This window comes from Heloderma suspectum, chromosome 4, assembly GCF_057233095.1.
Source record: "Heloderma suspectum isolate Gila_16-S chromosome 4, 16-S_ref, whole genome shotgun sequence".
NCBI lineage: Eukaryota > Metazoa > Chordata > Lepidosauria > Squamata > Helodermatidae > Heloderma > Heloderma suspectum.
The window spans coordinates 240,051,788-240,079,274 of NC_139461.1; the positions used below are offsets into that span (position 1 = coordinate 240,051,788).

Below are 27,487 nucleotides of genomic sequence, written 5' to 3' on the forward strand. Positions count from 1 at the left end.
TTTCCAACATTGTGATCATCACAGGAACAAGCTGAAGGTACATTAACAAGAATTCAGGAAGTAGCCTTCAGAGGTGGAGAAAAGACACTAATTTTTATGTAATAACTAAGGAACATTCAGGCCTTATTATATGTTCCATTAATTATGTAGCATGTAGCTGACCTGTCTGTTCTTTAACTCAGGTGTAATTGCACGTGGACCCTGATTTGGATTGGGACCACAGCATACCAGGATGGGAGGATTAAACCTTCCCTGACCCCTGAACTGGGTGGGGTGGGGGTAATAAAACAAAGAAGTCTATACTGGCATCCATGTAGGCCTTTATTCTTTTTTTTTAACCCTGAGGAAGCAAACAGTGTGTGAGGGGTGGGGGAAGGTTTAATCCTCCCTTCCTTGTGGCCATGTTCCTGATCCAAATTGGGGCCACACACACTTACACTAAAGTAAAAAACAAAGAGAGGGGTCAGTTACACACTACATATTTAATGTAAGGTGTAGTTTGACCCCCCATAAGGCATTTCTAGTTCATAGAAATGGGGTCCAGTGTCTCTGAATGAAAGGTGGAATTATGATGCTAACTCCACATCATTTCTGAAGTAAGCTCATTTCAGTAATAGCACCAGTATTTGCCATATGCTTATGCATTGTGCATAGATTCTCCACAAGAAATAATGATGTTAATACAGCTTGGATAAAACCCCAGTAATAACACGGGCAGGTTTGGCCTAAGCAGCTGCCCTAAACCACTACAGTAATTCTTGACCTTGACAGAACTTCAATTATGGCAAATGATCTAGAAAGAACATGAAGTCCACCATGCTGCGTTTCCACCTCCACCCTGTAGTGTAACACAAGTTGAAGCTTCATCTACTCAGTTCTTTCCTCCTCTGTGCAGCCTCCTGAAAGGTCCCTCAGGAGAGCTGGGAAGAAGGCCAGCATCAAGGGTAGGCATGGTCACCCAGCAGGGCCCCACTGACAAGAAGCCCTTGGAGTGGCTCCTCCTCTTCAGCACTGCAACCTGCTTGTTCACCTCCCTCTTGCTCTGACCCAAACAATGGTGGTGGTGAGAAGGTGGAGCAGTAGACTTGCTTACTGGCTCTCGGCCTGTCAAGCAAGCAAGGGGTAGCAATGAGGAGGAGGAGGAGTAAGAGCAGCTGGCAGTGAGAAGGAGGCTCGCTGAGGGAGGGGGGGCCGTTGATGGTGTCTTGTCAAAGGGCCCCCAAAACCTGGATCTGGCACTGGTTAAGAAATCCTCCTGAAGAGTGAGATGACATGCAGGGGACTGTGGGGGGTGGGGGTGTTAGATGGAGGAACCTTGCACAAGCAGCTCAGGAGGGTCCCCCGACCTTCCAGAGAGGAGTGTCAGGGAATGCAATGGGCTGCATGGGGGGAGGAGGGGAGGGGAAAGTCAAACACCCACACACAAAAGCTGTACAAGTGGTTTGTTCTGACCTAAGGCGAGCTGCAAGAGAAGGTCCCCCAAGCACTCTTCCAAAAAGCACTGAAGGAAATCCCTTGATAAAGAGATGTATTTCCTTGAAACATGTCTAGATATATAGCCGCTTACACAGCTCTCTCTTTCCCCCTTCATGTCTGGCCTTTTTCTACAGCGGCTTTTGATCCTCGTTTGTCTGCTTTAGGGTGGGAAAGCCCCATTCTGTGAGCTTCTTCCTGCTCACAGTTCTTGGGATCCAAGCCGCTGTGTCTGCGTCTCACTTTCCAATCTATAGAATGGGAGCAATAATGACATGACCTACAGGGCCCTCATGAGGCAAAAACAAATGAGGGTTGTGAAAGCATTTTGTACACTAGAAGAGTGGCACAGGGTCTAAATAATGATTAGGAATCCATCTCCCTTTATGTTTCTTAATATCCTGACAGGATGGGCACTTTGTGCCTCCTGCTTCTCTGGGGAGAAAGTGTGGGGTTCTGAGTTATTTCCAGTGGCCGTGATAATTACTTCCACAGTGGGTCTCCATAATGCCCCCACACACTCATACATGCTGCTGTGCATTCACCCTCCCATGGTGCTTTTGAATTAATGAGGAGCTTCTCCAAAGGCAGAAGAGTGAATCTCTCTCTCACTGTATGTATCTTCATTTCCAATTATGGCTGGCAATTGCAAGGGGACCCTTAGCACCTGGTGCCTTCCTGGGGCTCTGGAGCAGTTCTCTCAGGCAACAAGATGCTGTCGCAAGCAACTCAAAGCTGCACTTGTAAAACTGCATGATCACAGTTCTGAACTCCCACCACTAGCTCCTCAGGATCAAACTAAACGTTGACTGGGTTTGTACTCCGTGCTAACCCACACCCAGTGGTTGACTGTGGGTAATTGTTGAGCCATGGGTTGTTTGTTGAAATGCGGATTAGTGTGTTGTCTGAACCCAGGACATTTTCCACATGGTGGCTTGTTAACCATGTGGTGTGGCTTATTCTTCTCAAACAGGTCATCTTGGGAATCCATGGTTTGTTGTTGGGTTGTTCAGGATGGTTAACAAGCCACACTGCATGGTTGACAAGCCACCCTGCAGAAAATGTCCTGGGTTCAGACAACACACTAGCCCAACAAACAACGCATGGGTCAACAACAACCCACACTCAAGTGAGTGTGGGTTAGCGTGTTGTGTGAACAGCCCCGTTGTGTTAACTGCATAGCATGTAGCTGCGGCTTATCTTCTTTTTCTTCTCTAGTGTAAGTGTGTGCAGGCCCAATTCACATCAGGACCTTGCACAGGGAGGGGAGGATTAAACCTTACCCCCACCATTTGCTTCCCCAAATCCCCCCCCCTGCCCCATACCTGGGCTAAAAAACAAGAGAGAGAAAAGTCCTCCACTCATGCCAATAAAGACTTCCCTTTCTTTCTTTAATCCCCGCCCATGGTGGTGGGGATTTCAGGAAGCAATTGGTAGTAGGGAAATTTAATCCTCCCCTCCTGGTGTGCGGTGGTCCCGATCTGAACTGGGGCTCCATGCACTTACTCTAGAGTAAAAAACAGATAAACCTCAGCTACACACTACACAATTTGTATAATGTGCAGTTCGGTTCCCACTGTGGGTTCAGTGAGGAGGGGCCCAGCCCAGCACAACAGTCTGGGGTCCCAATATGCCTTTCCTAAAAGATGGCAGAGTTTATTCTTGAGCATATGATGATCATGAAGAAGTCACCCTAACTGTGTCCTATCTTCAGCCAGAGTTGCCCGATGGAGACCCTGAAAGTCGTCCCAGACATGGACTACTGCACAGGAGGAAAAATGCCATCAAGTGAAGATTCTTTTATCATTGCAGCACTTGGACACTATAATCACCCATAATAACAGGTAGCAGATACAGGGGTGCTTTAGAGTGTTTGAAGCTTCATGTTCTTATTTATTTACTACAGTTATAGACCACTCTTCAGCCATAATTCCTCCCAAGGCAGTTTTTATAGCAAAACAAATTAAAAGAATTCACAGTTAAAACCATTCAAGCCTAAAAAATAAATCCAAAATTCAACAGGCAAAAAGCTATGAAACCACAGCGAAGCATCAGAAGGGGAATCAAAAGAGAACATCAGAATAAGATAAACAAAACAGCAAAAATAACTTGTTTAGGGTCAAACTAGATGGGATTTTAAGCACTTATTTGCCATGTCTGACTGAGGAAATATCTCAAAAAACAGTAGTGGGGTCCCCAATCCAGATTGGGACTATGGCATGGGGAGGTGGGGGTTATGCCCCCCCCATACACGCAGTGAAAATTGTGCTTTCCTCTGAAATTGCCTCTCAGCTGTTATTTATTCCAGTCTTTTTTGTTATCTGTCTGAGGTTTGCACAAACCAAAGACCCCCATAGTTGGACGAAATGCGAAACTGCAGCTTGTTACAAACTACAACCAGAAACTTCAAATTGTTTCTCCTCATGTACAAAGGAGGGATGCAGGGGAAGGGGAGGTTACAAGCCCAAGATTTGCTGCAGGGTGTTCTCATAACATTAAAACATTTTGTCCTAATGCAGCTATAGAAGGAAATGGGGTGCAGTTTAAAACCTGTAGAAGATATAAAACCAGGAGTGTGGCTGCAAATCCATTTGGTTGACAGAATCAGCACTGAAAGTAATGTGGAGAAACTGAAGAATTGGACTAAAAAACAATAAGATGAAATTCAATAAAGACGTATGTAAAAGTATTATACTCAGGAGGGGAAGGCCCCTCAAATATATTTGTTTTTCTACACATATTAAAGAAGACTAGCAAAGCTAGGCATTTCTAATACAAGCCAACGCAGATCACAAATTTAATACAAGGCAGATGCCACTGTGGGGCACATTAATGGGTCCAGATGGTAGCAGGAATTGTGATTAAGGGTATCAATTATATATATTAGCCAGCAGGGAAAGAGCTAAGTTTGCCCTGAGGCACACATATATATGCCTTCAAGTTTGTTGGGAGAAAATAGATCTTAGCCTTTATTGTTTATCCTAACTATGTTTATTCAGAAATGTGTCCTGTTGGCTTCAGTGAGATCTACTTCCTAGTAAATGTGTTTAGGATTGAGCCTTAGGGCCAAACCAAACATTACATGTCTTCTTCCTCCAGAAATTCTAGCAGGCCTTATCTCATAACATGTAGCCATGAGGTTCTGCACTTCCCCACCCAGCATTGGCTGACACTAGTGAAGGACAGGGAAGAGTAGAACATTGTGATGTCACATCTCGTGGTAAGTTCAGCTAGATCAGAGGTGGGTAACTTGGGGCACTCCAGATTTTTTGGCCTACAATTCCCATCAGCCCTAGTCAAATGGGCACACACAATGCGAGTTGCAGACCGACAACATATGGAGGGCCACATATTGCCCACCCTTGAGCTAGACATTACACCAGATGGGAGGGAAGCTGAATATCTGCCTGCTGGTTTTGGTAGCAAGATACACTTGGTGTATCACGGAGTCTAACTTTTAGTCTGTCCATTTGGGAGACGAAGACCATATCTACACCTTGTGTCATATTGATACAATCCCATCATGGTGACGCTATATCGCTCTTGCGTATTTATACCTCGTGGCACACACAATGACATCTTTTGCGGTATTCTGGATAATAAGGAATAAAAAGCGGGAAATAACGTGACTAAAGCGGTATACGGAGTATGTAATGTGCCCCAACAATTATCAGTGCACTTCAATACCAATAAAAAGCACTAGCGTAGATATAGCCGAAGATTCCATCAGCCAGAGGTAATCTTAAAATGGCATCATGACTCTGCTGAAACTTTACTGGATAGGGTAGAATAAACTCATTGCAAACACATGGGAAAAGCCAGAGGCATCCTGGAAAGAAAAATATTCCTTCCTCACTCCCTCCAAATGCTTCAGTTAATAGTCATTATTATGTATTGTGACAAACACACATTTTGATTAACAGGGTCTTCAGGACTGCTATAGTATTTGAGGCATTTTGAAATTAAAATAATAAAATTCAAAGTAGCCACTTGGGGGGCAGCAGAAATCCTCTTCACCAAAGGCCCCAAGCCTAATACTCCAGGAAGGCTGCAAATGGAGTCAGCTCCACTTAATCTAATAATGAGCTGCAAAATAAAAGCTTGTAATGAACTGGACACTGCAAATCCAAGGTGTGCTCTGTGCTAGCCTGAATAACTTGCCCCACAGAGAGTCAAAATGTGCTACAGAGCAGAGTGGCTATATGTGACAAGTAGAAGCTAAGTAGATCTTCTGAGCTAAGTAGAAATCTAATTGCCAGAGTTCAAGATCCAACCTTGAGCTGATAAACACATCTACACAACAGCCTTAAGCTGGTTTAATTGTCCCTCCCTCTCCATAGGGATCCCTGGGGGCGGGGGTGGGATCTTCACGACAATGGAATGAGAAGCATGTTGGTATTACCCAGATTTTCATGGAATCAGCTTTGGTCTGTTAGGCAGACACGAAGCAAGATAAGCCGAATGTAGCATACCTTTAAAATCTGGTTTTCGGTGCTCGAAAGGAACATACTTCAGGGTGGGGTGGGGTAGGGGGGAGTAGAACTGAACGTTATCAACCTGGCAGGGGCTCCTCAGCAAATGAGAGAGGCTTGTTTCCTGACCCTGTCCAGGCTCCCTGCTGCTACTACATTATTATGAATGGCGAGTAATTAGTTTTCCCTATGTGTGCAGATTTTCCTGAAGAAACCAAAATCCCCAGTTCTCCAGTGCAGCATCTGAAGGCTTTGAGAGCTCCCCCCGACCCCGATTTGCCACATCCCAGCAATCTGCTGCGGAGTTATTGCTCTCACCCAATTTTTCCCCATGTGTGCACTTTTGCCTATTGCTTCCACTCCCCCTTCTACCCCCCCTTTCTCCTCCCTGCTATAATGAGAAGCTCCAGTAAACCTGAAAGGAGAAGGGACTTTACATAACAATAAACTACAGAACAAAGAAGCAAAATATCTCAAAAGGGAGCATTGGAGAAGGGAAACAGCACTTTAGGGGGAATTACTTAAGTTAGCCTTTAACCCTTTCACTGCAGGGGAGCGAGTTATTTCTTACTTCTGAGTAAACATGCACAGAAGGGGGGGATATGTTAAAGATTAAAAGCAGGCTACCTATGGTGAAGCCATGATAGTGCGGTCACTGAACCTGAGCCGGACATCCTAGAGAGTGAAGTCAAGTGGGCCTTAGGAAGCATTAGTAACAACAAAGCTAGCGGAGATGACAGTATTCCAGCCGAGCTATTTAAAATCCTAAAAGATGATGCTGTTAAAGTGCTGTATTCAATATGCCAACAAATCTGGAACACTCAACAGTGGCCACAAGACTGGAAAAGGTCAGTTTACATTCCAATTCCAAAGAAGGGCAACGCCAAAGAGTGTTCAAACTACCGCACAATTGCGCTCATTTCACATGCCAGCAAGGTGATGCTCAAAATCCTACAAGCTAGGCTTCAGCAGTATGCGAACCACCAGAAGTACAAGCTGGGTTTCGAAGAGGCAGAGGAACTAGAGATCAAATCGCCAACATTCGCTGCATCATGGAGAAAGCAAGAGAATTCCAGAAAAACGTCTATTTCTGCTTCATTGACTACGCTAAAGCCTTTGATTGTGTGGATCACAACCAACTGTGGCAAATTCTGAAAGTGATGGGAGTACCAGACCACCTTACCCGTCTCCTGAGAAACCTGTACGAGGGTCAAGAAGCAACAGTAAGAACCAGACATGGAACAACCGATTGGTTCAAAATTGGGAAAGGAGTACGACAAGGCTGCATATTGTCACCCTGCTTATTTAACTTATATGCAGAGTACATCATGAGAAATGCCGGGTTGGATGAATCACAGGTCGGAATTAAGATTGCCGGGAGAATTATCAACAACCTCCGATATGCAGACGATACCACCCTAATGGCAGAAAGCGAAGAGGATCTCAAGAGCCTCTTGTTGAGGGTGAAAGAGGAGAGTGCAAAAGCTGGTTTGAAACTCAACATTAAAAAAACGAAGATCATGTCATCTGGCCCTATCACTTCCTGGCATATAGAAGGGGAAGAAATGGAAGCAGTGACAGATTTTACTTTCTTGGGCTCCAAGATCACCGCAGACGGTGACTGTAGCCATGAAATTAAAAGACGCTTGCTCCTTGGGAGGAAAGCTATGGCAAACCTAGACAGCATAGTAAGAAGCAGAGACATCATCTTGCCGACAAAGGTCCGTCTAATCAAAGCTATGGTTTTCCCAGTAGTAATGTATGGCTGTGAGAGCTGGACTTTAAGGAAGGCTGAGCGCCGAAGAATTGATGCTTTCGAACTGTGGTGCTGGAGAAGACTCTTACGAGTCCCCTGGACTGCAAGGAGGTCAAATCAGTCCATCCTAAAGGAAATCAACCCTGAGTGCTCATTGGAAGGACAGATAACGAAGCTGAAGCTCCAATATTTTGGCCACCTAATGCGAAGAGAAAACTCTCTGGAAAAGACCCTGATGCTGGGAAAGACTGAAGGCAAAAGGAGAAGGGGACGGCAGAGGATGAGATGGCTAGATAGCATCACGGATGCAATGAATATGAACTTGAGCACGCTCCGGGAGAGAGCGCAGGACAGGAAGGCCTGGCGTGCTATGGTCCATGGGGTCACGAAGAGTCGGACACGACTGAACGACTGAACAACAACAACCTATGGTGAATGTGAGGGGGCGCTGCTGTGCTCCTGGGGATGTTCTCAATGGGAATGGGAAAAACTACTTCCATTGGGGAAACAAGAGGGAATGGTCGTCCCACCCCCTTGACCATGTCACTGCCAGGTCACAGAGGCATGCCCAGGATGGAATGCAGGGGGGACATGGCAAACTGTGGCAAAACCACCAGGGAACCGCTCTCAGTAAAAAGGTCAGACTAAAAGGAGTTTCAGAAAATGCGGCTTTTAAAGAGGGAAGTAGCTTGTTGGCGATGATGATGTCATCTGTCATGAAGGACCTGAAACTGCTCTAACTTTGTACCAAGTCACTCGTGAAGACAGCCCCCTGGTGAGAATTGTACTACTATGAGCATACAATTGGCAGGAAGGGGGAATTAAAGGGTCAGTGGTATAGTGGTACCTTTCGAAGAGGTGGCACTCATGACAGTTCCCATAGCCACGGCCCCAAGGAGAGTCCAAAAAACCAGGCTGCTGTATTGATCCATATCAATAAACCAGCTCTTAGCAGTTTTCATCTCCATCAAGAGCAGTTCTTTTATAAAGCTAATGGGTCTTAATTGCCCATTCTAGACCAAGCCACCCCCAAAATACATGCATATATATTTTTTGTTGGGAAAAACATCCCCCCCACCCCACTGCTGTGAGAATTGCAACTAAACTCAGCGGGAGCAGGGAATTCTGAGGAGGGGATGGTGGCAGATGATGTCATAATAAAAAAGTGCCAGTGCTCTGTCCCTGTGAGCACTGTTCCACTACACCACTGTAAGGGATCCTTAACAGAACATTTTCAGCACTGTCACCAAATTACAATTCCCAGAATACTTTGGGAGAAAGCTATGACTATGAAACTGGAATAGAACTGATATAATGTTGTAATTTGCATTACTTTCTCTTGTGTGTTCTCCGTGCAATTTGAGCTGGCCAAGAAGAATGCCTCACCTGCTTATTAGAGACCGTAGAATGCAGAAGCAGCAGAACTGGCTCACTTTTTCATTCTTTCAACTGTGAACCTAGCAGGAAACGTCTACGGAATCTCAATCAGGAATATGGCTCATGTGATCCCATCTCCATCAATCTATAACACCACACAACTTTCTGTCTAACTTATATCTTGCCAAACACACACAGCAAAAGAGAGCCAAGGTGCCCAGAGCTAGACCCTGCCAGCCATCACAGTCAAGTCACAGCCAGCCCGAAGGCCTCCAGCATACGAATGGGCTCAGCACTCACATCAAAGGCTTCTCCAAGCGGCTTCCTGAGGACCCAACGATCTCACCCAGTGTGCAGAAAGTCTGGCCAAGGAAATCCTGAAGAAGGAAATTCATACAATCATTATGAAACAGCACAAGCCATCTGAGCTCTTTCCGCCTGTCCAGGGCTCCCTAGAGACTGAAGGTAAGAAGTTATCAATGGGCTGATGAATCTTATTTCTGGAAGGACCCAGTCAATCAATTCAGCCTCCATGTGGAAACATATTCATTTCAACCAAAACGCATGTCAAAAGTTTCCACTTATAAGGTAAAGTGTTAAGTTGTTATTTCAAGAGAGCTCTCTCTCTCTCTCTCTCTCACACACACACACACACACACACACAGAGCTATTGAAAGGACCAGGAATCTTGCCCATCTTTGCATGTGGCCACCTTATCTCCAGTGAAGACAGTATCTGAACAATAGAGAAACAGTAAGTACAAGTGCAATTCTATACACGCTTACCTGGGAATAAGGCCCGCTGAACTCAGTAGGACCTACTTCTGAGTAGACATGCATAGGATTCTGTTGTTAGTAAGGAAGTAATAATCAAAGAACAGTACTACTAACAACAACTACTAACAGTAACAGCAGCAGAGTATTATTTGTGAAGCACCTAACAGACAGTGGAGGCTGGCGGCTCTGATTTCAGTGGGGCTATAAATTAATTCTGGGTTTCAGTCAGAACCAGCCAGAGCTCTAAAGGAGCTATCCAGGGTGCTGAACCTATTTTGTGGCAGAATTCAGCACCTTGGATAGCTCCTTTAGAGTTCTGGCTGGTTCTGACTGAGACCCAGAATGGATTCACAGCCCCACTGAAATCAGAGCCACCAGCCTCCGCTGCTAACAAACTAGTAAATGCAGAGAATGCATACAATGACAGGCCCTAACCAGTGGGCTTACACTCTAATTTAGACAACAAATGACCAAGGAGAAGAATATAGAAAAGTTAGAGATGAAAGGTAAGTGGCAGCTACAGCAGCCTTCCCCAACCTGGTGCCATCCAGATGTTCTGGACTACAACTCCCAGCATTCCTGAGCATTAGCCACACTGGCTTGGTCTGATGGGAGTTGAATTCTACCACATCTGTAGGACACCAAGTTGGAGAAGGCTGAGCTAAAGAATCAGTCGATTTGAAGACAACAGAAACTTCAACTGAATGAAGGAAAGAAAAGGCAACTAGTTAAATCAAAAGTACAAAACATCATCATGTTTGCATGTAGACAAAATATGGCAGCCAGAAAAACAGAAACAGGAGGTGGGAATAGGGGAAGACTGATTAAGGATGCAATCCTATGCTTGATTAGACAGAAAAAAGCCCTACAACTTCCAGCATTCCCCAGCCAGCATGGTTGGCTAGGGAATGCTGGGAGTTGTATGACTTTGTGCTGTTAAAGGGTATTGCAATAACCCAACCAGGACAAAATCAGATTATGAATCAAAGTATGGCAGGGGGAAAATACTGAATTTTAGCAGTATTTTACAACTTAGGAGAGGGGCCACTGCTCAGTGGGAGAGCACCTGGTTTGCATGTAGATAGTTCCAGGTGACATCCTGGCATTTCCAGTTTAGTAAAGGTTTGGTACTGATGGGGAAGACCTCTGCCTGAGATCATAGAGAGCTGCTGACATCAGAATAGACAATACTGAGCTAGAGAGACAAATAGTCTGTCCCAATATAACGCAGCTTCCTATGTTTGCAAGGATAAAATTGGAGAAGAAAAATAAAGGGAAAGATCAAAGAGTAGGTATCTTGAAAGTGGAAGGATCAGATGAAGAAGCAGGTAACATGCACTTAACTTACATGTTTTGACAGGTCAGGGCTCTTTGAGTCCACATCGTAACTGCAAGGAAAGAGAAGCAGAAATCATCTATCACATTTCAGTCATACCAAATCTCAGGTTTTCCCACTCTGCAAAGCCTGTGAAGCAAATAGGAGCATGCAGCCAGGGCAATGTACACCATCTGTGAAGAAGGAAATTGATTCAAAGGCAATCAAGAATAGGAGAGTAAACCTGCTACTTCCCCTGTGTGGGTTCCTGTGGTTTGCTTCTTGTGATCAGAACTGAATTGTTTTCTTCATCCATTACTTAAAGCAAGGATCGAAGGCAAGATTAGAAAAAACGGTAAGAAAAATGTATTCTAGGGAGGCTTCATTTTTCTACATAAAGTTTCAAATTGGGAAAAATAATAATTGGGGTGCATGGTTTCTGATTCTGTATCTCAGCTAGGGATGTCGGAGAAATCCACAATGGATTCAAATGAGTTTGGATTTCTATGAATCTGACCTGTGGATTCCACAGTGAACTGCCTTTTTCTGCGTTGTTCCGATTCCATGGACTTGCAGACCAGTTTTTTACATTTGGAGGGGATCTGCACACTTGCACTAATGTGCATTAACTCAAATGTGCATTTGCCCAAGTGCACATTTGCAAACACGGATGAAATTCTCATTCATCCCTTTAAAAAAAATCCAATTCTGTCAAAGAGCGGATGATGGAAGAAAAGACGCCTGACACCCCATGAAACACAGACAGAATGGATGTAACAAAATCCATACATCCCTAATCTTAGCACTCCAGTTCTCATCCTTCACACTAGACGTGAAACAAATGTTGCCAAATACTTAAAATTTCCTGAATTTTCCACCTTGAAAGCAAAATTCAAATCTGCATTCTGAATGTGAAACTTTAATCTCAAAATCTGAATGCTTTAGGGTTGGCATCTTTTGGTCATTTTGATTTTGGCAGAATTCAAAGAGGAAATCTTATAAGCTGGCAATAGCAAAGTACTCGCAAATGCTGCAGAAACTAATACTATTTCATGTTGTGTATCAAATATTATAAAATACAAATACCACTACATATCAACTATCAAATACTCATTCATTGAACACCTGGAGAATAGTTGGATGCCAAATTTGCTAAAGAGATTTTTGGGAAGCAATTTTATTTTAGCACTACTTCACTCTTGCTCCCCAAAACTTTTAAAATGCCCAGGCCCTTTTCAGTGACAAGGGTCACTGAAAGAGCAAAGCTTCCAAGTAAGGCTTTGGAACAGCCAATTTCAGGACAGAACATTGTAAGAATTCCAAACAGGAACTGACAAACCCTGGCTTGATAAGGCAATAATGCTGAGATTAATTGGAATTATTGCTGCCGTTGGAGCTCTGAATAAAGATGGACTCTGCTGAATTTCAGCATGCTTGGGGGCTCTCTTCTGTCTTTGCAAATCCCAGCTGGGGCAAAGGATATGCTTGTGCTTCACTGCACCATCTCTCTGAATAGCAGGATGGTGCCTACACCAGATTCGACTGGTAGAGAGATTGGGCCAGTTCACATGACACGACAGCCCACCATGGGTTATTTAACCCATGGTGAGGCTGCGGCACATGCAGGGTGTGGCTTCCATTTTGCATATCCAACCCCTGCTCAGGGATTGTTGTGTCATGTGAACGTGGTGAGCGTGGGTTATGCATGGGTTAAACAACCCTCGTATAACCCTAGAAAAGACCATGGGTTATGCAGGGGTTGCTTAACCCTCGCATAACACACACTCGCCAGATTTGTGTTATGTGGGGGTTGGACTCAGTGGTGGGGGCTGGACTCGATGGTCTTGTAGGCCCCTTCCAATGCTACTATTCTAGGATTCTATATGATTTGCATGACACAACAACCTCCAAGTAGGAGTTGGATATGCAAAGTGCCACCTGTGGGCACTGAGGCTTGTTGTGGGTTAAATAACCCATGATGAGCTGTGCCCTGTTGTGCAAACCAGGTCAATAATACTCCATTCAGACCCTCTCCTCACACACACTTATTTGCTAGAATCTCTCAGGCTTTGTCACTCACAGATCAAAACGTAGATTCTGCTTCTCTTCAAAGAAGTAATCAAGGATGAACTTGCGCACAAAGTCAGGGTTCAAGGTGTTGTCGATGACTTCAGTCCTGCCAAACTGCAAAAGGAAGGGGCACAAATGAGAAGCAGAGGGGGTCCAGCAAGATTGTAACCAACAGCATGAGGACTTGGAGGGAAATGGTTTTTGTACACCGCCCTGGAATCCATTTTTAGATGAAAGGTGGTCTGGACATTTAAAAAAGTAAAATAAATATCCTAGTTTAGTTTTCCCAAACTTGGTGCCCTCCAGATGTGTTACATTGCAACTCCCAACATTCCCAGACAGCATGGCTATTTGTTGGGAATAATGGGAGTTGCAGTCTAACACATCTGGAGGGCATCAGGTTGGGGAAGGCTGCCCTAGTTATTTACATTGATCAATTATCTCAAGGAGATAATTGATTATCTCAATTATCAAACATGAGATGGCAAGATTGAACATCGACATCTTGGGAATCAGCGAACTAAAATGGACAAGCATGGGCGAATTTAATTCAGGTGACCATTATATCGACTACTGTGGGCAAGAATCCCTTAGAAGAAATGGAGTAGCACTCACAGTCAATAAAAGGGTGGGAAAAGCAATACTGGGGTACAATCTCAAAAACGATAGAATGATCTCAGTACGAATCCAAAGCAAACCATTCAACATCACAATAATTCAAGTCTATGCCCCAACCACTGAGGCTGAAGAAGCTGAGGTTGATCGGTTCTATGAAGACCTACAACACCTTCTAGAACTAACACCAAAAAAAAAGATGTCCTCTTCATCATAGGGGATTGGAATGCTAAAGTAGGAAGTCAAGAAATCACCGGGATAACAGGCAGGCATGGCCTTGGTGTACAAAATGAAGCAGGACAAAAGCTAATAGAGTTTTGCCAAGAGAACACGCTGATCATAGCAAACACTCTTTTCCAACAGCACAAGGGACGACTCTACACATGGACATCACCAGATGGTCAATATCGAAATCAGATTGATTATGTCCTTTGCAGTCAAAGATGGAGAAGCTCCATACAGTCAGTAAAAACAAGACCTGGAGCGGACTGTGGCTCAGATCATGAGCTGCTTCTTGCAAAATTTCGGCTTAAATTGAAGAATGTAAGGAAAACCACTAAACCATTCAGGTATGACCTAAATCATATCCCTTATGAATATACAGTGGAGGTGAGGAATAGATTTCAGGGATTAGACCTGATAGACAGAATGCCTGAGGAACTATGGACGGAGGTCCGTAACATTGTTCAGGAGGCAGCAACTCAATCCATCCCAAAGAAAAAGAAATGCAAGAAAGCAAAGTGGCTGTCTGATGAGGCTTTACAAGTAGCTCACGAAAGAAGGGAAGCGAAAAGCAAGGGAGAAAGGGGAAGATATATCCAACTGAATGCAGAGTTCCAGAGAATAGCAAGGAGAGACAAGAAGGCCTTCTTAAATGAACAATGCAAAGAAATCGAGGAAAACAACAGAATGGGAAAGACTAGAGATCTCTTCAAGAAAATTGGAGATCTCAAGGGAACGGGCATGATAAAGGACAAAGGCAGGGACCTAACAGAAGCAGATGAGATTAAGAAGAGGTGGCAAGAATACACAGAAGAACTATACAGGAAAGATCTGAATGTCCCTGATAGCCATGATAGTGCGCTCACTGAACTTGAGCCGGACATCCTCGATGTCAAGTGGGCCTTAGGAAGCATTAGTAACAACAAAGCTAGCGGAGATGACAGTATTCCAGCTGAGCTATTTAAAATCCTAAAAGATGATGCTGTTAAAGTGCTGCATTCAATATGCCAACAAATTTGGAACACTCAACAATGGCCGCAAGACTGGAAAAGGTCAGTTTACATTCCAGTTCCAAAGAAGGGCAATGCCAAAGAGTGTTCAAACTACTGCACAATTGCGCTCATTTCACATGCCAGCAAGGTGATGCTCAAAATCCTACAAGCTAGGCTTCAGCAGTATGCGAACAGAGAACTACCGGAAGTACAAGCGGGGTTTCAAAGAGGCAGAGGAACCAGAGATCAAATTGCCAACATTCGCTGCATCATGGAGAAAGCAAGAGAATTCCAGAAAAACCTCTATTTCTGCTTCATTGACTACGCTAAAGCCTTTGATTGTGTGGATCACAACAAACTGTGGCAAATTCTTAAAGTGATGGGAGTACCAGACCACCTTACCAGTCTCCTGAGAAACCTGTACGAGGGTCAAGAAGCAACAGTAAGAACCAGACATGGAACAACCGAGTGGAACAACCAGACATGGAACAACCCCTGCCCCTTCCTCCCTGCCCAGCATTCTGCTAGGGGAGCGACAGACCATGCTTGCCAGAGGTCTGATCACTTACACAGGATTTTGAAATTAGGCCAAGGGCTGCAGCTTTCTCAGCCTTGCTTTAGGGTGAAGATTTTGCTCTTGCCAGTTGAAAAAAATAAAATAAAACAGAACCAGAAGAGAGGAAGGAAAGACAGTATGGGGTACTGGATACTTGCATTTTTCAAATGTTTTATTTAATGGTGTGTGCTTATTTTACATTTTCTAGGCCTTGTGCCTGCAACTGTAAAGTATATAATACAGATCTTAATTATTAGGCATACTATGTCTAGGTATGCAACATATTAGGCCCAAAACCCCTAAATAAATAAACAAAATGGTAAAATACCAAAAATAATCAACTAGGAAAAGAAACCAAAACCCTTTTTTGACTCTTCCAGGCATTTAAGAAACTGTCTTGAGTGTGTTTTGATCAAAGCAACATTTCTGTGCTGCTGCTTTTACTTTGGTTGTATGTACTGTAGTGTTTTTACACTTTGCTGTTGGCTTTATTATGTGTTTGCTTTTATTGTGTGCTGTTTCTATTCATTGTTCTATTTTTTTGTATTTTATGTTTTTACTGTATTGTACAGTGCCCAGAGAACATGGGTTATTGGGCAGTTTAAAAGTGCAATCAATCAATCAAAAATTTAAAAAGGAAATCATACTTGAATGTCTATGTTTTAATGAGAAGCTGTTTTTTGTAGTATTTCAATATGATAAATCTGTGTATTTTTCTAAGCTTAGTAGCCCAAGTTCTTATATTTGCTGCCAAAAGCATGAAGCCAACAGTCTGCCAAGCAATCAGGTACATTTGGAAGAAATGCCTCATCATTAGTTGCAAACTAGGTACATAGCAGCAGCTGATGCAGATGCTGAGAAAACAGGAGCACAACCTACTAAATAGACACTGTTGGAGGGTATAGGAGTGGTTCCAAGTTTCCAGAGATAGTGAAAGGGGGTGTGGGAAAAGAAAGTGTTAAAAGTGAGGAAGGGTAAAGTTTAACAGTGAAAACAGGAAAAGGGAGGATGAAAGATTCAATGTAAAGACAGGAACCTTCTGTATCTAAAACTGCCAATTTCTTGTTTGCATCATAACTATGGTAGCAAAGGGCAGCTGCCTTGACACAAAGCTAGCCTAGTGCGAGTTTATAAAGGCTGCGTGATTAAGTCTCTAGGTGCATCAATTAAGCAGATGTTAATTATACGTCATCAGTCCTCAGGGGGTTACAGAATAGTTGGGTGGACTTACAGAGCCTTCCTGATTGCAACCAATTAATATCTTTAAGGGCTAAATTAATCCTATGACACAACCGTGTGTGTGTGTGTGTGTGTGTGTGTGTGTGTGTGTTTTATACATACACACCATTTCTGTAATCCAAATGGTTATGGGTTATGTTTTGGGGGGGAGATATTTCTAAGGCCAGAGGAGGCTGGTGGCTCCCATTTCGGTGGGGTGGTGAATCCATTCTGGGTTTCAGTCAGAACCAGGCAGAACTCTAAAGGAGCTATCCAAGGTGCTGAATGTATTTGGGGGGATAGGGTTGAGCACCATGGATAGCTCCTTTAGAGTTCTTGAGAGTTCTGACAGAAACCCAGAACGGATCAGCAGCCCCACCGAAAATGGAGCCCCCAGCTTCCACTATCTAAGGCCATGGAAAAGGGAATCTAGGCTAGGAGAAAATCCAACTCTCTGGGACTGGATATGAAACAGTTGTATGTCCAGTGAAGTGAAGGAGAACTCTAAGGTCCCTTATGAGCCAAAGGAAGAAAAGTAAATATACATGAACAAGAGCATTTCATCTTGGCATTTGTGGTCAGGTGGCTGAATTACCAGCTGACCACCAGCTTTATGTGGTGCAGCCTATTTCAGAAGCTATGAAGGGCTGATCTGAATTGCTCTCTGCTGAGCACTTGCCAAAGTTGAGACTGGAGATTTTACATTCACAACCACTTGGATAACCTCCAATTCTCCCTGGCGAAGCAAAGTCTGGAGGTAAAGAGCAAGAAAACGTTTCAACTCCTTAGTTGTACAATAGGGATATCAGCTCTGAATTGACAGAGAACAAGGCATCCAGGAAAGTGATGTAGGGAAAGTAAAGAGAGTGTGAGCTTTGAATGAGCAAAACTCTGGGAGAATTCTGACAACCAGGAAGCATGCTGTAGCTATTTCAACATTTACTGGATAGTGCTCAAGCCAAAACTGTGTGGGGAGGCAGTCATGAATAGTCTTTCCTTGTACAGTTAAGAACAGTGGTGCTTCCACCTTGCCGCATTCATCTGAACATATTTTTGTTTCTTTCTTAAAGGGCTACTCTAGTGGTTATGCGGAAAAGTGGGGAAAGGCTCATTTTTTAAAGAACAAAAAAGAGAAACATGAAAATCACCTAAAATGGTCTGGTTGCAGTGTTTGTGCGTTGTTCTCTTGTCATAGTCCAGCCTATGACAGTTGCACAACAACAACCACAGTGGCTCTGGCAGCTCCCACAGGGGGAAGAATGGGGTTTTGCCAGGGATAAAACTGGATTTCCCAAAGCCTGAGCAGCAGATGCCCCGCAACCAAAGTGCTACAGAACAGTGATGATCAGCCAAATAAAGCCTGCACTTCAAAAAGAACCAAACATTTGCCCCGAATCTTACAACATTGTATATTCCCTAGGTCCAGTGCTGCTGCAGCTTTTGGAATGCATTTGGAATGCATTTGCCCCAGGGGCTGCTCTTGGAGTCCATGCTCGGGAGGAGAAGGAACTCTTTCATGCTGAAGTGTAGCAGCCATGTCGGGGGTCAGACTAAGTGGTCTCATGTTCTTGCTGAGCTAGCATAGTTTGGCAGGAACAGCAATGTAGAGACTTCCCCTGTCAGCAAGCCGAATTGCACAACACAGTCATGATTTTGCCTTTTTGCTTACTGCAAGACTGTATCCTTGTTCTCAAGATAGAATGTCCTATGGCCCATTTCCTGTACTATAAACAACTATACCAACTGTAAAACCACAGGAGAGGGAGTGGGAGAAAGGGTCGCTTGTGTGTCATCATCTCTATAAAAGTAATGTGTGGCTATGCCTCGGGGCTTTTGGCTCTTTGGAAAAGATTCCAGCCTTAAGCCCGCGCGTTAAATAAAGAATACTCATTTTTCTTTACTCCGTGGTCTCTCTGACTCTGATTTCTGCTACATAAATGGTGCCGTGACTCGGATGTGGCAGGCTCTGAGACAGAGAGGTGGCAGTTGCCTGCTCTTTATCGCCGCACCGGGAGGGAGAGCTAGGCGCACGCCTCCCTTTCTTGGCGCCACCGACCTTTTTGTCGGGTAAATGGGAGGGAGCCTGCGCCGGGATCGCCCAAACGGCAGCTAGCAGCAAGAGAACCTTGGGAAGAGGAGGAAGGAACTTGAGCCCTGCCTGTATCGCAGCTGCAATTGAGTTGAAACCCACATTGGAAGCCTTCAGGAGTAAGGCAAGTATGGAGTAAAAGTGGGCCCCGCCTTTAGGGAGAAAGGCCACTGGGCAGAAAAAAAGAGGGCCCCGCCTTATGAAGAAGGTCAGTGTTAGTATACGTATACGAAAAGAACCTACTCCTTGCGAGTAGAAGGGGGGCCTGATCACACCCCCGAGCGGGCGCCAGTACCCAGCACGCCAGTACTCAGTAGGAAGCTGGGGAAGCCGCTTTCCGCTCTGGTGAAAAGTGGGAAAAGTGGGTGGCAGGGACATATGGATGCAGTGGAGAGATTGATGATGGTGTGAGTGGCTACTGCGGTTTCTGATGCATACCGTTGACCGTCCGGGTGCCCAGGCCAGTAGCAAAGTGCGTGGTGTGAAATTCCTTTTGTGTCGGCCAGTGAGACCCCTTACTCACTGACCAATCCCCTTTCCCTCCTTGTGTCTGTCTTTATCTTAGGAGAGAGGCTATGGGAGGTGGGGGAACAAGACTTGCACCCCCTTGAGATGTTAAAAAAAAAAAGGAAAAAGATTTTTTAAAAAGGATTCAGAATAGAGAGAGGAAATAGCAAAAAAGCTCAAGGTCGAGCTGAGAGAAAAAAAAAGAACAAGATCTGAGGCTGTTAATCAGAGAAATGTTGCAAGACAGCCTGACTTTTGACGAAGCGTGGGAGTGTGAGGCTGAAGAAGTAACCATTAGCCTAGTGCGCCGGGAGGGAACCCACAACGTTCTGAGTTGTGCCACATCATCACCTCGCCTAATTGAGATGAAATCCTTAAGAAATGGAAACTGAAAATGAAGACCCAGAAGATGAAGGCGCAAAATGAAATAAAGATGAAGAATCAGCCCCCAGGGCACAGGCTAGACCCCTCTTCGAGTGGAAAGTGTGCCATTAGACTGTCCCAAAGCAGAATGAAGCGGAAAGACCACGTTGAAGATCTCTGTCAAGGTAACCGTGTTTAGCTTTGAACTGTGTTAAAATTGCATAGAGCCTGTAGCTACTGACCATCAGCTATATGATTTCTGAAGAGCGTAACCATTAAGCTTTTGCCGTGGGATTCCCTGCAATGAAGAAATCTCACTGATTTGAGTGTCCAGTGTTACACTGCCTGAGTGTGTGTGCTGAAGAGACCGAGAAACCAGACAGCATGTTCCTGGCCAAGCCAAAATCACGCTACTACTATGCTCCTGGAAGCTGCAATAAACTGTGTAAGCTGGGAGACCCAACCTGATTGAGAAGAAAAGAAGATATTGGAGTAACTGTCTTGAAAAACAGTGAAATCGGTGTAGCTGGCTGGCTGACGCTGTCAGTGATGTTACAACTTTAAATTAAGACTGTTTTCCTGTTTGAGACCCCAGCGAAGAAAGCTAACCTGAGTTATTTGTTGCCCGTGCCAAAGCAAAGATTTGGCTGCCCTGTACCTCATCGTGTCCTGTTTTAAGCTTGGGATTTACAAATACAAACAAACTAAGAAGCCTGCCTTTGAAGTCCTGCAAATCACCCCACCGCCTCCCAGAAGATTAATGGCTGCCTGAAAAAAATGCAAGTATAAGGCGATGCCCATCACCCCCCCAGTGTCCTGAGTTTCGGCACTTTGCTTTCGTGTACCAGATTAAAGGAAAGAGAAAAAAGAGTAAGTTTTTAAAATGTCAAAGTCTGTATGAGCTTATCTCCATCAGCGTTCTCAGAGCCAGGGGGAGTCACCCAACTCCCTAGCTGGTCTGGCCTCGGCAGGCAGAGAAGCTAGAAAAGATGTCTGTGAGAACCTGACGGAAGTAAAATAAAATTTACAGAGGAGTTGCCCAGGTTAAAGCGTCACGGCTAGAGAGCTGAGCTGTGCCGTTCTGTTTAGACAGAGGCCTTGCTAAAAAGTTAAAGGCCCTTGTCTGTCAGAAGGGGTGTAGGGCCACACTTCCCCTTTTTTAAACTGATGCAAAAGTGGGGAGCCGTTGCTGGAAACATCTCATCTTCATTGCCCAGAGCCTTCTCTGTTTGGCTCCATCATCTGGGCTTTTTAGAGACACTCTGCACATGGACTAAAATTTTGAATTGTCAAAGACTTTCCATGGACAGTGCTGTGAAGCTTCTCATAAACTTGAACTCTCATCGCTGTGGACCGTGTGTCTGTGTTTGTAGTCAGCTCAGTGTACAGCAGGCTAAGTTTGATCTATAACTTTTAGACTTCCTTCTGCCAGAACTCATGCAGCATAGAGTTGCCGATGCAAAAATGGTGACCTAAAACTCTTTGCGTGTGTGAGTATGCCCGTCCCTTGATTTTAATGGGCCCTGAGCTTTCAGCCAGAAGAGCAGTATAATTGCTGGATCTGCTCCATCATGCCTTACCATGCAAAAAGTGTTTTCCATTCATTGTGTTAAATTGCAGAAAAAGTTTGTTGTGTATATTTTATGATTTCTTAAATATCATAAAATATATGTGATATTTGCAGATTAGTGTTAGTTGCAACTCCAAATAATACTAAGTGTGGTTCCCAATGGATGACAAGGAGAAAGAGAAAGGCAAGTAGAAAAGAAGGAATAGAGAAAGTAGAAGACAGATAGAGAAGAAAAAAGAAGAAAAAGGAGGCAAGAAACAAAGAGAGGAAACATTTGTAGAAAAGAAGCGTGGCCATAGTTGCCCCCAGGGTAAATTAAAAGCAGCTGATTGTGCCTGAAGCTTATTACCTGGGATAAAGTAGCCACAATAATGTAATAGTTCTTTAAGATTAAAAAAAAAATGTAACTAGAAAGAGAAGAACAGCCTATCCCAAATGTGTGTCATTGAGACTAGTGTAGGGCAGAAAAGTTTAAGTAAGTGAGTTTAACTTGCAAAAAGACAAGGCTGGTGCATAGAGCGGAAAGTTTTATATAAAAAGTTTGAAACATGATCTGCAATACAGGCAGATCAGCAAAAGAGAGAAAAAGCAAGAGAGGGAGAGAGGTTTCTCTCTCCCAACACACAAGCGGGGCTAAAGCGCCTCACCCAGTATCAAACCCTGCTGTTAGAAGCCATGACAGCAAGTATGAAAAAGTCAGTTAATATAACCAAAGTGTCTAAAGTGCTGCAAGGTGCCACCGAAGCCCCCAGAGCGTACTTGGAGCGTCTTTTAAATGCCTATTGCCAGTATGCCCCCTCGACCCAGAGGCCCAAGAAAACGTAGACGAAGAAATGAAAAAGACCCGGCAGAGGCAGAAGATTCTTAAGAAAAAAAACAGTGTGCCCAGTGCGGACAAGATGGACATTGGTGGCGTAAATGCCCAAATGAAATAAATCAAATACATGAAAGAGAAAACCAAAGGGGCCAGAACGGGCGAGGGAGGAGACAGCTTAGTTAGCAACCAAACTGGAAAGCAGGGGTCTATAAAAATGTATAAAGAAGCCCCCTTCATTAAAGTGGCTAAAGCCAAAAGTCTTAAATAAGACAGACCGGGCCCCCTTAATCTCAGCCCTGGGAAGCCCCTAGTCACTGCCACTGTGAGGGGCCATGACATTGACTTCATAATTGACACTGGAGCAGCATCAAGAGCAAGCAAACGTTAGCCTTAAACAAGAAGTCCAAACACTGGGCAAAGTTCTTCAAGCCCAGCGTTGCTTTGTCTTAGAAAATAAGCCCCAATTCCCATTACAGAGATTCATCCTTTCCAACCAGGAGATAAAGTATGAGTTAAAGAGGGAAAAATGACCCTTTGACTCCCAGATGGAGAGGACCAAAAACTGTTATACTTTCCACCCCCACAGCTATGAACTCGTGTACATTAAACACGAGTCAAGGGAGCGAAAGGAGGGGAATGGACTGTAAACAGACATCCTAAAAATCCTTTAAAAATCATTCTGAAAAAGCAGTAAGAAGACTCAGGCTAGACCTTACTGTGGACACACCCTGCGTACGGTCAGACCTGCAACTGGAGAATTGAAGAAGGGGACTAGACCCTACTGCAGCTTGCCAGGTGAATAGCTGCCCGGCGTACGGTCAGATCCCAAAGAAGATCAAACATGAATGTTGTAGTGTTAGTAGTGTTGCATTGTGTTTCCTTAATAAGGTGCAAAAAGGGGGGCCTGCCCCTGGAGAAGGTAGTTTGTCCCAGCAATTTGCTGATAATTACTGGCTTCACTTAGCTAACATCACTGGGATAAAGTATTTTTGTTTACCAAAAGATATACCTGCAAACAGGCTTATTAGCTCTTGCCTAATACCTGTCTGTAGACATCCTGGGAAAATTCAAAAAGATACCATGTTAAGAGTTTATGGTGTAAGTTTAACTTATTCCCAAAATGCTAATTGGGGCGTGGTTGCAAAGATTCTACCCCCTACAGAGTTCACTCTACGCACCCCCATCGTTGCTGAAACAAATACTACGTGTGCACGAATGCTTAATTGTCAAAAATTTTCCAGAAAATATAAAGCTATCCCTGGCCCCCTTCCACTGTAATAAAATTCAAAACATATCTTTTAATGATGCCCACATACTTTTGCCTCATGGATGGTTTTAGACATGTAGTTCCCGCACTTGGTCATTCATTCCTGCCAACTTGTCTAATAACCACCCATGTTGCCTCAGCCGCCTGGTGCCAATTCTTCCCCTGTGGCCTGAGAAAATCCGTCGACGGCAGCCTCGAGCACTCCAACTAACTAAAAATTGTAATAGTCATGTGCAGTTATATTCTGACTCAGAAAAATTGGCCTTAGCAATGTCACTGGTTGGGGTTCCAGGTTTAGCCTTGGCTGATGGTCTGGAGATCAACCGGTTAGCTTGCAGCCTAGCCAAAAGCATAAATGCCACCTCACGAGCATTGTCATTGTTAAATAAAGAGTTGCGTGATCTAAGAGGTGCGGTTCTAGAAAATAGAGCTAGTATAGATTACCTCTTCCTTCTTCATCATTTGGGTTGTGAGACACACCAAAAGCTCTGTTGCTTTAACTTAACTGATAATGGCAATGCTGTAGATGAACAGATCAACAAACTGCACCAAATAGTCGCTGACATCAAAATAGAGCAACATAATTGGCTCGACTGGTTGACCTCTTGGCTTCCAGATCTCAGCTGGCTCAAAGCATTATTTGTTCTGATTTTACCAGTAGCAGTGGTAGGGGTACTGTTATGCCTCTGCATCCCCTGGTTTATGCGTTGCTTAAACAATCTGTTTATTGCCTCAGCCACAAAAACAGCCGCCCGCTATGCTTTAATAGCTCAACAAGATATTAAATAAGAAAGTTGCCATAAAAATCCTGTGTTATGCCTTGCCAACCGAGATGTCTACTTGTGTAATGAAATGCTATAATTGTAATAAAATTATGCATTTAAGGGGGGAATGTAGCAGCCATGTCGGGGGTCAGACTAAGTGGTCTCATGTTCTTGCTGAGCTAGCATAGTTTGGCAGGAACAGCAATGTAGAGACTTCCCCTGTCAGCAAGCCGAATTGCACAACACAGTCATGATTTTGCCTTTTTGCTTACTGCAAGACTGTATCCTTGTTCTCAAGATAGAATGTCCTATGGCCCATTTCCTGTACTATAAACAACTATACCAACTGTAAAACCACAGGAGAGGGAGTGGGAGAAAGGGTCGCTTGTGTGTCATCATCTCTATAAAAGTAATGTGTGGCTATGCCTCGGGGCTTTTGGCTCTTTGGAAAAGATTCCAGCCTTAAGCCCGCGCGTTAAATAAAGAATACTCATTTTTCTTTACTCCGTGGTCTCTCTGACTCTGATTTCTGCTACAGAAGCAAGGCAGCAAGCTTGTGTACTCAGTAGGAAGTGTGAGAGCACAGCTCTTATTTCACCACAGATTATCTGGAATTACATGCATTACAGATGGTGCTAACATTGTGTGAGTCAGAGAGACATTTCAGACCCGTCCATCACATTCCACCCAGCACATTCTGGCCTCCACTCCAACTTGTTTGCACACAGTGTGTTAGCCACATGCCCCAGCAGTAAGAGCATCATTTTCTCCTGTGACCATTTGAACAATGAGGTGTGTGTGTGCATGTGAAAGTGGGGCAGGGGGGAGACAGGGAGAAAGGATAGGCATTAAATTCTGCACCGAGAAGGCTTACAAGGCATGCTGTGACCACTTTTGGTCTGTGTGCGCTACTGTACCATTCACTGCATACTGTTGTAAGTGTCATCCTGCCATTTTCCTGGAAAAAAGTATCACTGCCCTGTGCTATGTCTGTGTTTTTGCACTGGCATGCTAGAAACAATGTGGATTCAGGATCTTCCCCAATGTCTGTGTGGCTGTTGCAATGTGAGGACACAGCATATAGTGTTCTCAGAGGTGCAAATGAGGATGATGGAACTGTAAGAAAAGCTTGCCAAAGTTCCTTTAGAGCAGGGGTGCACAATCTGTTCATCTCTGAGGGCTGTATGTCATACCGGCTTGGGATTTGGAGGCCGCACACACATACACTATACACATACAGTCCTCTCAGTCTGCCCCCCCCCCCCAGCTTCCCCAGGGATCTTGATACAGATCGCTCTTCGTTGGTACTCAGTGATGGAGAAAAAGTGACCTGTATTTCTGGGGGAGAAAGTGTAAAGCTTTCTTTCCAGCCCTTCCCTCTGTGGTCTTCATACAGCTCATTCTCTCCTTGCTAATATTAGCAAGGAAAGAGCAATATCACTGGAGGAGGGGGCTCTCCTAGAGATCCTCATACAGATTGTTCATTTTCTGCTGGAAAGAGCTATCTATATTGTTGGTAGCAATAATTCAATCAGCAGGAAGGCGGATTCAGTGATGGCAGTGGTGATGTCACGGCACCCATGGAGGGCGGCAGTTAAGACCTTCAGGATTGTGAACCCCTGCTTTAGAGGGAATCGAGGCTTCTAGGTTTCTCATGTCTCTGATTGATTGATTGATTAATTAATTAATTACATATCTATACTGCCCAATAGCTGAAGCTCTCTGGGCCGTTCACAACAAATAAAACCACAAAATACATCATAAAATACAATATAAAATGTGAAAGTTTAAAACGACAGTATAAAAAGTACAACCCAAACTAAACCTAGCAGCAATGCAGAGATTTAAAATACAATAACAGATTTAAAACAACAGAGCCCCAAAACTAAGATGCGGGAAAATAAAAAGGTCTCTACCTGGTGACAGAAAGAGCACAACATAGGTGCCAGATAACCTCAGAAGATACTCATTAGAGCTCACAAGATACTCAAAATGGCCCGGGTAGCTTAATTTATCATATTTGTATCCTGCCTTACCCCTCTCCCTGACCCCAAGTGCTCAGGGCAATATGAAGAGAGGTGTTACTTCAGTTCATCCTTTCAGCAATTCTTTGAGGTAGATTAGGATAAGAGAAAGTCATTTGCCTCAGGCCACCCAGAGAACTTCCAGTACCCCATACACAATAACACACTCAAAGATGAAGGTGCAGTTGTGAAGTAAGCATGAACTTGTCTTTCGGTGTGATCACCCACTGCTTGAATGGTCTCCCTGACAAGTCCCAAAGAGGTGTTCATATTGCAGTGAGCCACATCCTGGCTCAACTCACATTTTAAAGATTTTAACCATTAAAGCTCTAAATGGATCGGGACCAGGTTACCTGAATGACTGACTTCTCCCATGTGCCATAAAATCTTCTTTAGAGGTCTTACTCCAAGTGCTCCCACCAAATAGTGAAGTGAGTAACTGTCAGCAACAGGGCTTTTTCCACAGTGGCACCCCCGTTATGGAACAGCCTATAGGTTTGCCTGGTGTTATCCATGAGGTCTGTTTGGTGACAGGTGAAGACCTTTCTGTTCACCCAGGCCTTTTAAATGACCATAACAGTCTGGCCTCTTAGTCTTAAAATCTATGTTTTTAATTTGGGGGTTAATGTGATTTTTGTTTCTTCTTGTATTTTACATGTTTTTGATGTTATGGTTTTATCTTCTTCTTCTTCTTCTATTATTATTATTATTATTATTATTATTATTATTATTATTAGTTTTTATGTGTATTTATTGTAAGCCACCTGGCATGACCCTGGGCTCAGAGGATCAGCAGCACTCTGAGCATGACTCAGTCCAATGAGCCACCTGTTGCTCCACTTGGCATCCGCTCATATAACTTCCAGGCCTGGGGATGTAGCTCTCCCCACAATCTCAGACTCTACGGACTGTCCCTCACAGCTGCGTGGCTGAGGGACAAGCTTCTCTTGTCCCTCAGCCACGCAGGGGCAAAAGATTACAGAAATAACTGTGGGCCCTTTAACAGCCACAGCTAGCATCCCATGGGGTGGAGCCTCTGAATGTTCTGGGCCTGCCAGCCTTCTTAAAGCCTCTGTTGGTTGCAGTCCCTTGCTGGGACAACAGCTTCCCCTGTGAGGAACCACTCCTATTAGTAGCCCCTGTAGTCTTCTGTTCAGGGTCCTGACAGTTCTTTACCTTGTTGTGCCCCTGCTCTCCTGGACCTGACCCTGCTTTACAGGGTGGATGTGACTCTTCTCCACCTG

General features: G+C 44.2%; 1 protein-coding gene across 2 annotated transcripts in view; it reads right to left on the reverse strand.

The window, feature by feature from the left end:
• Positions 1-27,487, reverse strand: part of LOC146348344 (copine-5) — a 191,247-nt gene that overhangs the window by 97,821 nt on the left and 65,939 nt on the right. For both annotated transcript variants that reach the window (XM_084848305.1, XM_084848306.1), the window contains exons 4-6: positions 13,250-13,353; positions 11,203-11,242; positions 9,379-9,455 (exon numbers count right to left, since the gene is read on the reverse strand). In XM_084848305.1, the coding sequence (XP_084704431.1) occupies positions 9,379-9,455; positions 11,203-11,242; positions 13,250-13,353 (221 nt within the window). The remainder of the gene's footprint in view (positions 1-9,378; positions 9,456-11,202; positions 11,243-13,249; positions 13,354-27,487) is intronic.